General features: G+C 38.8%; 1 protein-coding gene across 8 annotated transcripts in view; it reads right to left on the bottom strand.

The window, feature by feature from the left end:
- Window positions 1-17,178, bottom strand: part of NUP98 (nucleoporin 98 and 96 precursor) — a 124,505-nt gene that overhangs the window by 66,057 nt on the left and 41,270 nt on the right. For 6 of the 8 annotated variants that reach the window (XM_046014921.1, XM_046014924.1, XM_046014925.1 and 3 more), the window contains exons 11-12: window positions 16,249-16,341; window positions 7,466-7,606 (exon numbers count right to left, since the gene is read on the bottom strand). In XM_046014921.1, coding sequence (XP_045870877.1) covers window positions 7,466-7,606; window positions 16,249-16,341 — 234 coding nt within the window. The remainder of the gene's footprint in view (window positions 1-7,465; window positions 7,607-16,248; window positions 16,342-17,178) is intronic. The other 2 variants (XM_046014928.1, XM_046014929.1) reach the window with 1 other exon arrangement.

Genomic DNA, 17,178 nt, shown 5'->3' with positions numbered 1-17,178 from the left:
CCCAGCTCCACGGGGAGTCTGCTTCTCTCTCTGACCTTCTCCTCGCTCATGCTCTCTCTCACTGTCTCTCTCTCAAATAAATAAATAAAATCTTTAAAAAACAAACAAACAAACAAACAAACAAAAAAACACTGACCTGCACCACCTGATCCCACCATTAACAAGTATAATAGGTCACCCTATCTGGGCTTACGCAAAAGAGTAAAAACTCCTTTTACAAATCCAAACGTAATTAGTAAAGTGTGTGAACAGGATGTTCTTATTTTTGTATGTTTAAATATGAAATGTTCTCGAAGTTAACTGTATTATTTAAAATATAGATAAGAGAGCTGATATGTTAGCAAAAAGCATACGCACTAGTTGTTTTACTTATGTTTTATGTTTGTGTTATATTCAATTCTGGTCACAGTAATTTGAAAATATACTGAAAAGCCACATCATGACCAAATGATTAAAGGGGACGGGAAAAAGTATAAAAAATAAACTCTGAGAATAGAAAAACCTGATGATATTTTATCTGGAAAAAAGATGATAAGGTTACTGCAAACAAACTGTAACAGACCAGTTTGCTTAGCTTAGGATGTAAAAGTAGAATCACTGAATGGTAATTCTACAGAGTCATGTTTTGGTTTCCAAACAACCTAAATAAAACAATGGATAACACTGACTTGGAAAACTGTAACTGAGGAATTCCCACAGTTAAGACAGAATTCACATTAGCTCTAAAGAACCTTCCAACAAACATCCTATGATGCAAAGATATACATACATTCCTTTTCCTTGGTTTCTACTATTAAGAGAGAAAGACAATTATCATATGATCTCACCGATACGAGGAATTTGAGAAACAAGACAGAGGATCATAGGGGGAGAGAAAAATGAAACAAGACGAAACCAGAGGGAGACAAACCATAAGAGAATCTTAATCTTGGGAAACAAAGTAAGGATTGCTGGAGGGGTTAGAGGTGGGAGGGATGGGGGTGCTGGGTGATGGACATTGGGGAGGGTGTATGTCAAGGTTGAGTGCTGTGAACTGTGTAAGACTGATGAATCATAGACCTGTACCCCTGAAACAAGTAATACATTATATTCTAAAAGGCAATACAGCTACTTTTAAATGTGTGGTAACAGTACCGTATGTAACTGCAATATCAAATGCTCACATCAACAACTTTTAACTGACTTTAGGAAAAGACGAATTATCAAAAATCTTTCAGGGGGTGCCTGGCTGGCTCAGTCAGACGTTCGTACTACTCCTAATCTTGGGGTTGTAAGTTCAAGCCCCAAAGCTGGGTACAGAATTTACTTAAATAAAACTTTAAAAAAAATTTAAAAACCCAGTGGGGTGCCTGGGTGGCTTAGTCAGTTAAACATCTGCCTTCAGGTCAGGTCATGATCCCAGGGTCCTAGGACTGAGCCCCACATGGGGCTCACTGCTCAGTGGGGAGCCTGCTTCTCTCCCTCTCACTGCTCCTGCTTGTGCTTTCTCTCTCTCTAATAAATATATAAAATCTTGGGGCACCTGGGTGGCTCAGTGTGTTGGGCCTCTGCCTTCAGCTCAGATCATGATCCCAGGGTCCTAGGATAGAGCCCCGCATTGCGGGGGGGGGGGGGGTGGTCTCTGCTCAGCAGGGGGCCTGCTTCCCCCCCTCCCTCTATGGCTGCCTCTCTGCCTACTTGTGATCTCTCTCTCTGTGTGTCAAATAAATAAGTAAAATCTTAAAAATAAATAAATAAATAAGTAAGTAAGTAAAATCTTAAAAATAAATAAATAAATAAAATCTAAAAAAAAAAAAGAAAAGAAAAGAAAGAACACTGATGCCTGGGTGGCTCAGTCCATTAAGTGTCTGTCTTCAGGGGCACCTGGGTGGCCCAATGGGTTGAAGCCTCTGCTTTCGGCTCAGGCTGTAGTCCTAGGGTCCTGGGATCGAGCCCCGCATCGGGCTCTCTGCTCAGTGGGGAGCCTGCTTCCCTCCCTCTCTCTCTGCCTACTTGTGTGATCTCTGTCAAATAAATAAATAAAATCTTTAAAAAAAAAGTTGGTTAAGTTGGTTAAGCGTCTGCCTTCAGCTCAGGTCACGAGCCCAGGGTTCTGGGATGGAGTCCCACATCAGGCTCCCTGCTCCATGGGGGAACCTGCTTCTTTCTCCCTCTGCCTCTCTCTCTCCTAAGTAAATATGGGTGGCTCAGTGGGTTAAGCCGCTGCCTTCGGCTCAGGTCATGATCTCAGGGTCCTGGGATCGAGTCCCGCATCCGGCTCTCTGCTCAGCGGAGAGCCTGCTTCCCTTCCTCTCTCTCTGCCTGCCTCTCTTGTGATTTCTCTCTGTCAAATAAATAAAATCTTAAAAAAAAAAAAAAAAAAAAACCCAAACTATTCAAAACACTATCAACTAAAAATGGCAGCTTACAATATTTATGGTACATCCTTCTATTGAAAACAACTAAAACTAAGGAAGAGAAAGAGAAGTGAAAATATCTTTTAATGATAAAGTTGATTCTAATGTTCACACAAATCAATTAGACTTCTAATTCTCAACACCACAGATCTAAGTAAAATCTGTTTTTGTTTTTTTTTTTTAAGAAGATTTTATTTATTGGGGGGGGGGCGGAGAGAGTGCATGTGCATGCACAAACAGTAAGAAAGTAGAGAGGGAGAGGGAGAAGCAGGCTCCCCCCAGAGCAAGAAGCCTGATGCAGGGCTCAATCCCAGGACGCCAGGATCATGACCTGAGCCAAAGGCAGACGCTTAACCAACTGAGCCACCCCGGTGCCCCTAAATAAAATCTACATTTAAAACAAACATATATATATATATATATATATCCCACAATGACAAAGAATGGGACATAACAAATGAACAGAAGAGAAAATATAACAAATTTCTAGGGGCAAGAAGTGGACAAAGGAGTGACAAAGCAGGATAGAGCAAAGTATAGCTTAGAGTACATTCAAAGGGTGTAAGAGCCCAAAGTGAAGCATAGCTGCCCTGTAGAATCCCAGAAGGATGAGGGATTCAATGACACCAAGTTTGATGAAGTGAGACTGAAAGCAGAAGAGATGAACCAGTGCAAAGTACATTCACAAAACACCCATACCTTCATCCTCTTAATCCCTGATCCTCAAGAGATAAGCCAAACATAAGACAGTGTGCCTCTGATGAAACCAAGTTAACATATGGAAAGAACAAGGGCAACTAGTTTCAGTACTTGCATCATCCCAGAGCTAAGAATGTGGCATTCTAACAGTCAGAGGACCAGTGGATAATAGCTGGTTCCTGAATTACTTACCTTAAAGTGAAACTTACTGGTAAACAAGCTCTACTCATATACATACATTGCCAGTGAGCTTTTTATTATTTTATTCTTGAATATGAATAGTAAAGATCACAGAGCATTAAGAGTAGGACCAAAGCAAAAATAATCCTGAATATTTAAGGCACAGAAAAGTCCTAAAAAAATTCTTTAATGTCAATTAACAAAGTTTCAAGAAAAAAATTGCATCTAAGAACTGGATGCTTGAGAAAGGGAACTTTCAGAGAATGAGAAAGAATTCTTGTTAAGTTGAAAATAAGAATTCGAAAGGATGATTTATAAGACATTCAAAACCTGTATACTTTTTTTCCCCCATTTTATTTATTTTTTCAGCGTAACAGTATTCATTCTTTTTGCACAACACCCAGTGCTCCATGCAAAACGTGCCCTCCCCATTATCCACCACCTGTTCCCCCAACCTCCCACCCCTGACCCTTCAAACCCCTCAGGTTGTTTTTCAGAGTCCATAGTCTCTTATGGTTCGCCTCCCCTTCCAAATTTTTTTTTTTTAATAAACGTATAATGTATTTTTATCCCCAGGGGTACAGGTCTGTGAATCGCCAGGTTTACATTTAAGACATTCAGAAACCTCCTGAAAAATAGAAATGAAAGTTTAAAAATCAAGCATTAAGACAGAAATGGTGCACATGAGTGGCTCAGTTAGTTAAGTGTCTGACTCTTGATCTTGGCTCAGGTCATGATCTCAGGGTTGTGAGATCACACCCCAAGTCAGGCTCTGGGCTGGGCATAGAGCCTGCTTAAGAATCTCCCTGACAGGGCACCTGGGTGGCTCAGTGGTTAAGCCTCTGCCTTCGGCTTGGGTCATGATCTCAGGGTCCTGGGATCGAGTCCCACATCGGGCTCTCTTCTCAGCAGGGAGCCTGCTTCCCCCCCCCCTGTCTGCCTCTCTGCCTACTTGTGATCACTCTCTGTCAAATAAATAAATAAAATCTTAAAAAAAAAAAAGAAGAATCTCCCTGACATGGGGAGCATATGTGATATGGTGAGTGCTATGAAGTGCGTAAGCCTGACGATTCACAGACCTGTACCCCTGGGGCAAATAATACATGATATGCTAATAAAAATAATAATTTAAAAAATTTTATCGAAAAAATAAAAAGAATCTGACAAAGCATAAGAGACTCTTTTTTTTTGAGACTCTTTTTTAAAAATTAACGTATTAGCCCCAGGGGTACAGGTTTGTGAATCGTCAGGCTTACACATTTCACAGCACTCACCATAGCACATACCCTCCCCAATGTCCATAACCCAACCACCCTCTCCATACCCCACTGAGTAACCCTCAGTTTGTTTTGTGAGATTAAGAGTCTCTTATGGGGGGCACCTGGGTGGCTCAGTGGGTTAAAGCCTCTGCCTTCGGCTCAGGTCATGATCCTAGGGTCCTGGGATTGAGCTCCACATTGGGCCCTCTGCTCCACAGGGAACCTGCTTCCTCCTCTCTCTCTGCCTACCTGTGATCTCTGTCAAATAAATAAATAAAAATCTTAAAAAAAAAAAAAAAAGTCTCTTATGGTTTGTCTCCCTCCCGATCTGATCTTGTTTCATTTTTTCCTTTCCTACCCCCCAAACCCCCCATTTTGCCTCTCAAATTCCTCGTATCACGGAGATCATATTCTCTGATTGACTTATTTCACTTATACCCTCTAATTTCAGCCATGTCATTACAAATGGCAAGATTTCATTTCTTTTGATGGCTGCATAGTATTCCATTGTGTATATATACCACCTCTTCTTTATCCATTCATCTGTTGATGGACACCCAGGATCTTTCCATACTTTGGGTATTGTGGACACTGGTGCTATAAACATTGCACTGGTGCACGTGCCCCTTCGGATCACTACATTTGTATCTTTAGGGTAAATACCCAGTAGTATGATCGCTGGGTTTGTAGGGTAGCTCTATTTTCAACTTTCTGAGGAACCTCCATGCTGTTTTCCAAAGTGGCTGCACCACTCTGGAATTCCTACCAACAGCGTAGGAGGGTTCCCCATTCTCCGCATCCTCTTCAACATCTGTTGTTTCCTGACTTGTTAATTTTAGCCATTCTGACTGGTGTGAGAGGTGGATCTCATTGTGGTTTTGATTTCTATTTCCCTGATGCCAAGTGATGTGGAGCAATTTTTCATGTGTCTGCTGGCCATAAGAGACTCTTAATCTCGGGGAAACCAAACAGGGTTGCTGGAGTGGAGGGGTATGGGAGGGATGGGATGGCTGGGTGATGAACTTTGGGGAGGGTATGTGCTATGGTGAGCGTGAAGAATTGTGTAAGACTGATGAATCACAGACCTGTAGCCCTGAAACAAATAATACAGTGTATGTTAATTTAAAAAAAAAAAGAAAAAAAAAAAAAGAATCTCTCTCCCCGCTCCTCCCCCACTCTCAAAAAAAAAAAATAAATCTTAAAAAAAAAAAAAAAAAGAAAGGATATAAGCAATTCAGTGAAATTTCAGGACAAAGGGAAAATCCTAAATGCTTGTGGGGGTAGTAGCTGAACAAGTCTCAAGAATCAGAAAGGCATCAGACTTCTCATCATATAATGGTTAATGCAAGCAATATAGTCCAAGTTCTGGGATAAATTTCCACACTAGAATTCCCTAACATTAAAGCATGAGGAACAAAAAAAGGTATTTTCAGACCTATAAGTGATCAAAGTTTACCCTTTATATACACTTTACTTAAAAACACATTCCAGACAATTCAGGAAATAAATAAAGGGGAAAAACCTACACCTAGGACAGAGCAGTTCCCACCAAGTAGACCTGAAGGGAATACTGGGAGCGATGATGAAGGCCTACAGAATAATCAAGAGTTCACACTGCTGCAGGAGGGACAGAGGGATCAATGAATGAAGTATCCAAAGTAAAAGAATTCTGATACCATTCTTAAGAATCTGAACCAATTTAGGAAGGTAATAAGAGCCGGTAATCCAAGGGGGAAAAAGAAGTACAAATTCCAGGAGAACGAAAAAGCTGTATAAAAAAAAGTGTTTATGTGGCTGGGCAGCAATATTTTCACAGTTGTAATAATATGCTGTGTTCACATTTACAAATTTTAAACTATTCTTTTATCAGAGAAAAGATGAAGGTAATAATTATAGGACAGAATACATTATCATTGTTATCAATATGAAAATATAAAGATGGCAAAAGAAGAAATGAGAAAAAAAGAGAAGGGTAAGAAAGGGCACTAATACCCTTCAGCTCGGGTCATGATCTCAGGGTCCTGGGATCGAGTCCCGCATCGGGCTCTCTGCTCAGCGGGGAGCCTGCTTCCCGCTCTCTCTCTGCCTGCCTCTCTGTCTACTTGTGATCTCTGTCTGTCAAATAAATAAATAAAATCTTAAAAAAAAAAAAAAAAAAGAAATACTCTCTTAGTTGATAGAATAAATAGAAGTATGTAGGGACATGGCTTAAATTTGCAAAAGGCTTATCCAAATGTGGTACACAGATCATGACAATATGGGAGAGTAACTTCATCGTACATCCTTCTCTTGCTCTCTCTCATTCACTCACTCTATTTATGCCAGGTGATAACAGTTTTTTTCTTTTTTTTAAATCTCCAAAGAACAAATTTCTTTTAAAAAGACATTTAAGCTAAAAAGTTAATTTTAAGTTAAAAATAATAACAACAGAGGTAGGAGGCAGAGAGGGCAAAAACTAAAAAAAAGGGTATTCAAATGAATGAAGTATAAAAGACACTCCAGTAGAGAAAACTAAACTAAGGTATTTAGTAACACAGCTCTATTAGGAGAAGTGAATAAAGAACACAGGTAGGTGATAAGTGAGCTCTATTTCTCATCTATCATTAACAAGTTAAATTTACTTAAGACTTAATAAATAAAGCATAACACAGCAACATAAGCAAATCATTTAAAGATTGGAACTTAACTATAAACCAGGAAACAAAGTGGCAGTAACAAAGCAGTCTCTTTAGGGGACCAGGCCTGGGAGTGGGGAAGCAGAAAAGGCCAGGATCCACTGCAAGCCCTTCTGCACCACATGACTGTTATGTGATGTGTGTCTGTGTACTGCTTTGGCAGGGGTGGGATGGAGTGGGAGGAAAATCAGGTCACCAAGTCAAGTTTTAGCGAGAAATAAATGGAGTAAAGCCTTCTAAAATGACTGACACTTACCTACTGGAGCCTGGGGGGCTCCAAAGCCCAAAGTGGCTGTCGTAGTATTAAATCCAGGGGCCCCAAAGGCTCCTGTACCAAGAGGCCCTCCGATCTTAGGTTGGTTGTTCCCAAACAAAGATGCCTGTCCAGCACCAAGAGCTATGGAGACAAGAGGAAAGAAAAAGTGCCACAGGAGATCCTTTGAATGTTATGCCAGAGGTCAGTTACTTAAAAATATAATACATTTGGAAACTTCATAATGACCACTCATTTCAACAAGAGGTAATACATTAATGCTAATTATTGCCAGGCACTGTGCTGAGTACATTATATACATCAGAGGCAAAATATTTAACCTCTCTGTGCTTCAGTTTCCTCAACTATAACATGAGATAGTAATACATAGGTATTTATCCTAAGTCTAAAATGAACAAACACATATTAAGCATTTAAGAGGACTGGTAGATACTAATACTCATTAAATATTAGCTAGTATCTCAATTAATCTTCATAAGCCCGAAGTAGGAAATATCCACATTTAACAGATGAGAAAACTGAGGATTTAGTAATCAACTCAATGTCATAAATGTAATAAATGGTGAAAACGAGGTTCAAACCTTGGTGATCTGCCAATACAATTAGGATTCTTAATTGCTACAACTATAGTAATATAGAGTTTGAAAGAATTGAAAAAAAAAGTCAAGTCTCCTTAAATTCCAGTATTTGCAAATCAAAAAATGAAGCTGAACCTATCACGATGTCATCTTTTTGACTTATAGGCTAAACTATAGAAAACCAAACCCAATACATCTTCTTTGAACAGTGAGCAAGAAAAGTAATACTTTCAAATATACCATCTCATGAAAACTACTTTATACCAAGATAAAGGTTTTATTTTCTAAAAAGCTAAACAGGGGCACCTGGTTGGTTTAGTTGGAAGAGTATGCAATTCTTGATCTTGGGGTTGTGAGTTAGAGCCTCACTTGGAATACAGAGAATAAGTAAGCAAGAAAAAAAGTAAGAAAGAAAGAAAACTAACTGCCTTGTGATGTGCTTACCAAACAGACTCAAGTTTCATCATGAATCAGACCAGAAGGAATAAAAACTTATTTTCACCAAGGGGAAACCCACTGCAGAAACTTATGTTTTAAATCTTAATGAATTTTGCTTATGGATCTTGCTGTTGGCAGTGAAAATGGGGTAAATTTGTTTAGAATAAATTACTGGCATAAATTTTTTTTTTTTTAATTTCCATCCCCTCCTCCTGAAAAAGTTACTGGCAATTTAGAAGATCTAAAGTTCCTTTGAATGCAACAATGAAATGAGATAAAAATCACTTCAAAGATAAAAGACTTAAGAGGTCAAAAATACTGAGGGACGGAACGCCTGGGTGGCTCAGTTGTTTAAGCGGCTACCTTCGGCTCAGGTCATGATCCTGGAGTCCCGGGATGGAGTCCCATATTGGGCTCCCTGCTTGGCAGGGAGTCTGCTTCTCCCTCTGACCCTCCCACTTCTCATTCTCATTCTCTCTCTCACACTCTCTCAAATAAATAAATAAAATCTTAAAAATAAAAAATATTGAGGGACACCAGGGTGGCTCAGTCAGTTAAGCTTCTGACTCTTGATTTCAGCTCAGGTCATGGTCTTAGGGTGTGAAATCAAGTCCCCCACTGGGCTCTCTGCTCAGTGTGGAGCCTGCTTGAGATTCTCTCTCCCTCTCCACTCACTTGCACTCTAAGTAAAATCTTTAAAAAAATAAATAAATAAAATACAAACTGCTCAGAGATTACAATTAAAAAAAAAAAAAAAAAGAAAAGAAAGACAGGAACTCTATACTCAGAGATTCCATACAATATAAATTAGTGAGGGTAACTACTGAATGGACAAAACATTACTTAACTGTATAACCTCATTATTAACAAGAAAACAACGATGAAGCAAAGGGATTATTTCTCCCAAATCCCAGCTTTGGAACAGGAAATGATATTCCTTTCAACATTCCAAACCATTAGAAATTGCTGAAAATTCCAAGAAAAACTGAAATTACTTCCTTGAAGGACATAGTTTACAGCACAGATTTCAGAATTCTTTATTTTTCCAGGGAACAAATACCTCTTTACCCCCTGATCAAAAACTTAGAAGAAACTCCAATATATAAAATAGACAGGGAGACCTGGGTGGATCAGTCAGTTAAAGCATCTGCCTTTGGCTCAGGTCATAATCCCAGGGGCCTGGGATCAAGTCTAGCACCAGGATCCTTACTCAGTGGGGAGCCTGCTTCTCCCTCTGTCTGCCACAACCCACTGCTTGTGCACTCTCTCTCTCTGACAAATAAAATCTTTTAAAAAGATGAAACATAAAAAAATAAAATGGACAAAAACTTCTCATCTGGATGGGTGTGTATTTCCCTCACCTTTGTAGCAATCCTGGATGAAAAACCATAAAACAGTCTAAAAATCACTGTTATTTCAATAAGCCAAAAAAAAGGGGTGCTTGGGTGGCTCAGTGGGTTAAGCTGCTGCCCTCGGCTCGGGTCATGCTCTCAGGGTCTGGGATCCAGCCCCACATTGGGCTCTCTGCTCAGTGGGGAGCCTGCTTCCCCACCTCTCTCTCTGCCTGCCTCTCTGCCTACTTGTGATCTCTGTCTGTCAAATAAATAAAATATTAAAAAAAAAAAAAAAAAAAGATCAAAAAAGGCACTGGGAGGTTCAGGTGACCTGGAAAGAGACTGTCATAAAGTGACCAGCCTGCATATTGTTCCAATTTATTAATGGAAAAATATGCATTTTATCCAGATCTATCTCCTATTATGCAACTGGATTTTTATGCTTAATGAAAAGGACTTACTAATAGTCCACAAGTTAAGGGACATTCTGATGGAAGATAATGTCAATTTATGAAATGTGGTATATTTATAATTAGTTGTAGGAATCATAAAGCAGATACACGGAGGGCACCATGGTACTAGCAGCCCCAGAAACTCCAAAGATGCTCAAGAGAAAAGCAAAAATGGTTATATTCCTTTTGAGATCTTCTAATAAATATTAAAATTTAATTTTATTTATGGTATCTTTTACTTTGGGTAATTTTTCTGTGTATACCTTAGTATAACAATGAACTTTACTAGATGTACCTTTAAATTTATTACTTCATGGAAAATTAAGAACTAAAATTTCTTAATATTACCAGGTAATTACCAAGAAAAGGCCATACTACTGATAGTGCCAATGAGAATTAATATCACTGTCAAATCAGAAACTCACACTCCCATGATTTAATGAGTGCTCCTTAGTCTGAACACATCAGGTGGGAAAATACCACACACCAAAGAATAACATAAAATGTTTTACAGGAAAATTTATTAGGAAATTTTACTGAGTCAGGAGTCTGAATCTCCATCACTCAAAACAAAAGGAGTATGAATCTTTATCACTCAAGATGAAAGGTGCACAGGAATACCCACTTAGCTAATGCCCCAAAAAGACATCACCCAAAGCTACAGTGCTCTTCTACTTGTGATGTCAGGAAATGTACAGGTCATGAACATGGGTATTTACATACAACTCTCTCCAGACACACCACTCTCAAAGCCTAAAGTCTGCTTTAGCAGAGGTGATCATCAAAGAATTCTAACAGTATAGGCACGGTTCACAGAACTCTCATTTCCCTACATGATCTACCTGCTGCAAAGGTTAGAGATATAAAATTCTTTACTGATTATACTCAGGTTTTAGTTTAGACAAACAAAGCATGAATGAGGGATATATTAACAATAGTAAAAATGTTATCTGTTGTCTCTGAGGTAGAACCATTTAAGGAAAACTGAATATACTCAAAGAAATGAAAAGGTTGAGATATTACATTATTGTGGAAGAGAAGATAATAGCACTAGAAAAAGTTATGACATTATATAATTTGGACTATAAGAGAAGGCACTGCTAATAAATAACCTCCAAGACCTAGAAGCCAGAAGGAAAGAATGACAACTTTAACCACATAAAAATGAAACCTGTACCTGACGATACCATAAAATTAAATGATAAAGACTTGGTGGAAATATCTCTAACAGACATTACAGTAGCATCTTACCTGAGCTTTAGGTTTAAGGTTCACAAACTGTCCAGGGTCAAAACTACCCTTGAAAAAGCTTGTAACTTGCCCACGCCAAAGCTAATTTTCCCTCCAGGATTAGAAGAGGACACTGATGTCAGATGATATATTTTGCTTAAGTTCAGGGTTCACACTACACAAAAAACTAGAGCTTTTAAATTTTTATTTCTTGTAAAATATATGTAACAGAATTTGGATAAGTTAAAAAGTTCAAATAAAACTCTACCGTACAACCCAAAAGAGTTAATATCCACAACACATAAAGAATTCTCAAAAACAGATTAAGAAACAATGATCAAATATTATGAATAAAGGGGCGCCTGGGTGGCTCAGTGGGTTATGCCTTCGGCTCAGGTCATGATCCCAGGGTCCTGGGTTCGAGCCCTGCATCGGGCTCTCTGCTCAGCGGGGAGCCTGCTTCCTCCTCTCTCTCTGCCTGCCTCTCTGGCTACTTGTGATCTGTCTGTCAAATAAATAAATAAAATCTTTTAAAAAAAAAAACAAATATTATGAATAGGATATTAAAAGATTCAAATGGCCCGTAAACATACATAAGGGTATCCTTCACCAGTGATCAGTGAAGTGCAAATTAGAATACATCAATTTCCACTATCATACACGTAAAGATGAAAAAGTCCAATGATATGGAAAGGCATGGAAAAATGAGTACTTTTATACAATGAGAGCAAAAATTCATACTGGCATTCTTTTTGGAAGGGAAATCCTAAGACTGACCAATATTCAAAATGTGTATATCTTCTGACCCAATTCCAACTATCAATTCCATAGTTATACTAACACATACAAAATTATGTAACAAAGATCTTCATTATTGATTGCTAATAGTATCAAATAACTCAAATGTCTACTAAAAGGGGAAAAGTGGATTACAGTATGTGTATGCATTTACATATCACGTGTACAGATGCACATCTACACACAGTGGAATACTAAACAGCTTTTTTAAAAGAATAAGTTAGATCTACACATACCGACTGAAGAAAAAAGTATATGCCCAAAATGTCATGGGAAATGAACTACAGAATACCATGTAAGGCAGCTGCTTTCAGTTTGAAACATTTTTGACTGTAGCACACAATATGAAATACAGAGACCCATAACACACATAACTGAAACAAAAATTAAATGATATTTAACCTTACTTTGTACAGTGATTTTTGCATTCTAATATTTTTATCCTTAAATGCTATTTGTATAGCACTGTGTAAATATCACATACAACTAATGTATCTCAGCCTTTGGTTTAAAAAAACCACTCATGGGGCACCTGGGTGGCTCAGTAGGTTAAAGCCTCTGCCTTCGGCTCAGGTCATGATCTCAAGGTCCTGGGATCGAGCCCCACATCCGGCTCTCTGCTCAGCAGGGAGCCCGTTTCCTCCTCTCTCTCTGCCTGCCTCTCTACCTACTTGTGATTTCTGTCTGTCAAATAAATAAATAAAATCTTAAAAAAAAAACAAACAAAAAACAAAAAACCACTCATGTAGGATATGCTTTCTATTTAATCTAATAAAAAGGGGGCCTCAAGGAAACAAAAGCGAAAATGAACTTTTGGGACTTCATCAAGATCAAAAGTTTCTGCACAGCAAAGGAAACAGTTAACAAAACAAAAAGGCAACCCACGGAATGGGAGAAGATATTTGCAAATGACAGTACAGACAAAAGGTTGATATCCAGGATCTATAAAGAACTTCTCAAACTCAACACACACAAAACAGATAATCATATCAAAAAATGGGCAGAAGATATGAACAGACACTTCTCCAACGAAGACATACAAATGGCTATCAGACACATGAAAAAATGTTCATCATCACTAGCCATCAGGGAGATTCAAATTAAAACCACATTGAGATACCACCTGACACCAGTCAGAATGGCCAAAATTAGCAAGACAGGAAACAACGTGTGTTGGAGAGGATGTGGAGAAAGGGGAACCCTCTTACACTGTTGGTGGGAATGCAAGTTAGTGCAGCCACTTTGGAGAACAGTGTGGAGACTCCTGAAGAGATTAAGAATAGAGCTTCCCTATGACCCTGCAATTGCACTGCTGGGTATTTACCCCAAAGATACAGATGTAGTGAAAAGAAGGGCCATCTGTACCCCAATGTTTATTGCAGCAATGGCTACGGTCGCCAAACTGTGGAAAGAACCAAGATGCCCTTCAATGGATGAATGGATAAGGAAGATGTGGTCCATATACACAATGGAGTATTATGCCTCCATCAGAAAGGATGAATACCCAACTTTTGTAGCAACATGGACGGGACTGGAAGAAATTATGCTGAGCGAAATAAGTCAAGCAGAGAGAGTCAAGTATCATATGGTCTCACTTATTTGTGGAGCATAACAAATAACATGGAGGACATGGGGAGATGGAGAGGAGAGGGAGTTGAGGGAAACTGGAAGGGGAGATGAATCATGAGAGACTATGGACTCTGAAAAACAACCAGAGGGTTTTGAAGGGGCGGGGGAGGGGGGGTGGGAGGTTGAGGAACCAGGTGGTGGGTAATAGGGAGGGCAAGTACTGCATGGAGCACTGGGTGTGATGCCAAAACAATGAACACTGTTATGTTGTAAATAAACAAATAAACGAATAAAAAAAAAATAAAAAAAAAAAGGGGGGGCCTCGCTGGCTCAGTCAGTTGAGCATCTGTCTTTGGATAGGGTCATGGTCCCAGGGTCCTGGAATCAGATCCCACATCAGGCTCCCTGCTCAGTGGGGAGCCTGCTTCTCCCTCTGCCTCTGCACCTTCCCCCTGCTTATGCCCTCTCTGTCAAATAAATGAAGTCTTAAAATAAAAATAAATTTTTAAAAAGAGAATAAAATAAAAAATACATAAAACACACACCAAGTACAACTGTGTATGTGTGTGCACATTTGAAAAATGTGTAAAATTTTAAAAATGTACAAAATGTGCATAAAGGAGTCTGACAAGAACATGCCAAACTTTCAATAGCTGTTACTTCACAACTGAAATATGTTGACTTATCATGATACTTCTGTATTGTTGAAATTTTTTTAAAGCACTTATATCTTTTATTTGAAAAAGAAAATGAGGGGCGCCTAGATGGCTCAGCACGTTGAGCCTCTGCCTTCAGCTCAGGTCATGATCTCAGGGTCCTATGATAGAGCCCTGCATTGGGCTCTCTGCTCAGGAGGGAGCCTGCTTCCCCCTCTGTCTTTGCCTACCTCTCTGCCTACTTGTGATCTCTCTGTCAAATAAATAAATAAAATCTTAAAAATAAAAAAAGAAAAGAAAATGGAAGGAAATAGTTCATAATGAGGTTCTATTAGAAAAGAAAGGACAAGGGCGCCTGGCTGGCTGAGTTGGTGGAGCATGCAGACTCTTGATCTTAGGATGGTAAGTTCAAGCCCCACATTGGGTACAGAGACTGCTGAATAGCAAAAATCTTAAAAAAAAAAAAAAAAAAAAAGATGGGGTTGGCGCCTGGGTGACTCAGTTGACTAAGGAACTGCCTTCTGCTCTGGTCATGATCCTAGAGTTCCAGGATCGAGTCCAGCATGAGGCTCCCTGCCTGCTTCTTCCTCTGACCCTGGCCCCCTTCTCATGCTCTCTCTCCCTCTCTCATTCTGTCTCTCAAATAAATAAATAAAATCTTAAAAAAAAAAAAAAAGAGATGACAGATAAATGATCAGAGCACATAAGCAAAGACAACAGATAACTGGACAGAAGAAACAGAAACCATGGAAATAAGTGGTTTACAACTAAATGACCACAAACCCATAGTCAGATGACTTGGGAAACAAACAAAATTATATGCTTTAAAAACCTCGTTGAAACTGTACATGCTGAAGCACTTATTCATTTTATGACCACTACTACTCTCATTATTGCTTAAAACAGTTTGGCAGGCAGAAGGGTCAATGTCTTCAAAGGCACTAAAAAATAATTAACAATAGTAGAAAGAGAGACAAAGGTGTCATAGCTCTACATGAAGGTGGAAAGAACTGACAGGTATGCACAGACCTTATAAAACCTATTTGATTTTTGATTTTGATGTTTGATTAATTACTTTAACTAATGCTCTTACTGCTCTCTTTTACTATTACGGTTATCAGCCCTACTTGATTAACAGTTCAAAGTCTCAAATGCGTGCCTGTTACAAAGGCAGCAGGAGGAAAATGAAAGTTAATAATGCCATCATACTGCCAAGTCTCACATTAAATACTAAAATTCCCAGATAGACTGGGACTATCAGAAGACAAACATTTGGGGTGCCTGGGTGGCTCAGTGGGTTAAGCCTCTGCCTTCAGCTCAGGTCATGATCTCAGGGTCCTGGGATCGAGCCCCGAATCAGGCTCTTTGGTCAGCAGGGAGCCTGCTTCCCCCTCTCTCTCTGCCTGCCTCTCTGCCTACGTGATCTCTTTCTGTCAAATTAAAAAAAAAAAAAACAAAAAAAAAAACCTTACAGAAAAAAAAAGAAGACAAACATTTTATAGAAAGGGAAGCATACAACTTTTAAAATAAAATGTCCAAATGTTTTGAAACCTGGTAAAGCAAAACTGTTGGGAATGTTTTATTAAGTCCAATTGTAAAAACGTGATAGGCCTCTTATTCTCAGGCATATGATTAAACAGAGGTCTTAAGTCCCAGCAATTAGAAAGCCAAGTTCTGTCACTTCCTAAATCTCAGGGTACAGTTCCTTACCTGTTCCAAATCCTGCACCAAGCCCAGTTCCCAGAGTCCCAGGTCCTGGTTTACTTCCAAAAATACTACTCCCGCTGGTATTTGTGCCAAAACCTAGAAGGACAAAAGAATAAGTGGACTGTACTTTTAACATAACTCTCAATTTCCTATTCAAGGGAATTTTTAAAAAGGCAGTCTGACTCTTAAGCTTTGCATCCTGTCAGTTATTAATATTTAGAAATCGTAAATGGTAAGCTAACTTAACCTTTTAAAAAGAATTTTAATTCTGATGCCTATGAACATACCCCAAAATCTTCCTACTTGTGTTTCAGACATCCATTTAAGCAAAGTCATTGTGCTTGAGCATACACATTCCCTTTGTTCAGGGCTTCAAACCTATTTTTCATGTCTAATTAATGGAAGAAAAATACATCTCCTCAAACTTTCACTAAAAGTAAGACAGTCAGGGTGTCTAACGGTTCAGTCAGTAGAGGATGTAGCTATTGACCTCAGGATCATGAATTTAAGGCCCACAATGGGTAGAGATGACTTAAATAAATAAACCTTTAAAAAAAAAAAAAAAATATATATATATAATATACATACGTGTGTGTTGTGTGTGTGTGTGTAAAAAGTAAGACAACTCAAAGACACTTAACTAAAGCAGCTAAGGTCCTTGCTAATAGAAATTCACCTATAAAAATCTCTACAATGGTTTTGGTTTTGGACAGATGAACAGATGAACCTTGTATCAGCAGTAATGTGTGGCTGGCTGATCACACAGGAGGAACTTAAATGGTGTCATACTCAATTAGCTCATAGGAGCACTCAAGGACTCAACTAGCTGATATTAAAAGAGAAAATAATCTATTAATAACATTTCTTGGGTTAAATTGTTTCTATCAGATAATGGAGAGTTAGACAAATAATCCTCCTTCACTATGACTTCCC

This window comes from Meles meles, chromosome 8 (assembly GCF_922984935.1).
Source record: "Meles meles chromosome 8, mMelMel3.1 paternal haplotype, whole genome shotgun sequence".
Classification (NCBI taxonomy): Eukaryota; Metazoa; Chordata; class Mammalia; order Carnivora; family Mustelidae; genus Meles; species Meles meles.
The sequence above is the reverse complement of the archived record's forward strand: the minus strand, read 5'-3'. Positions and strand labels throughout refer to the sequence as shown.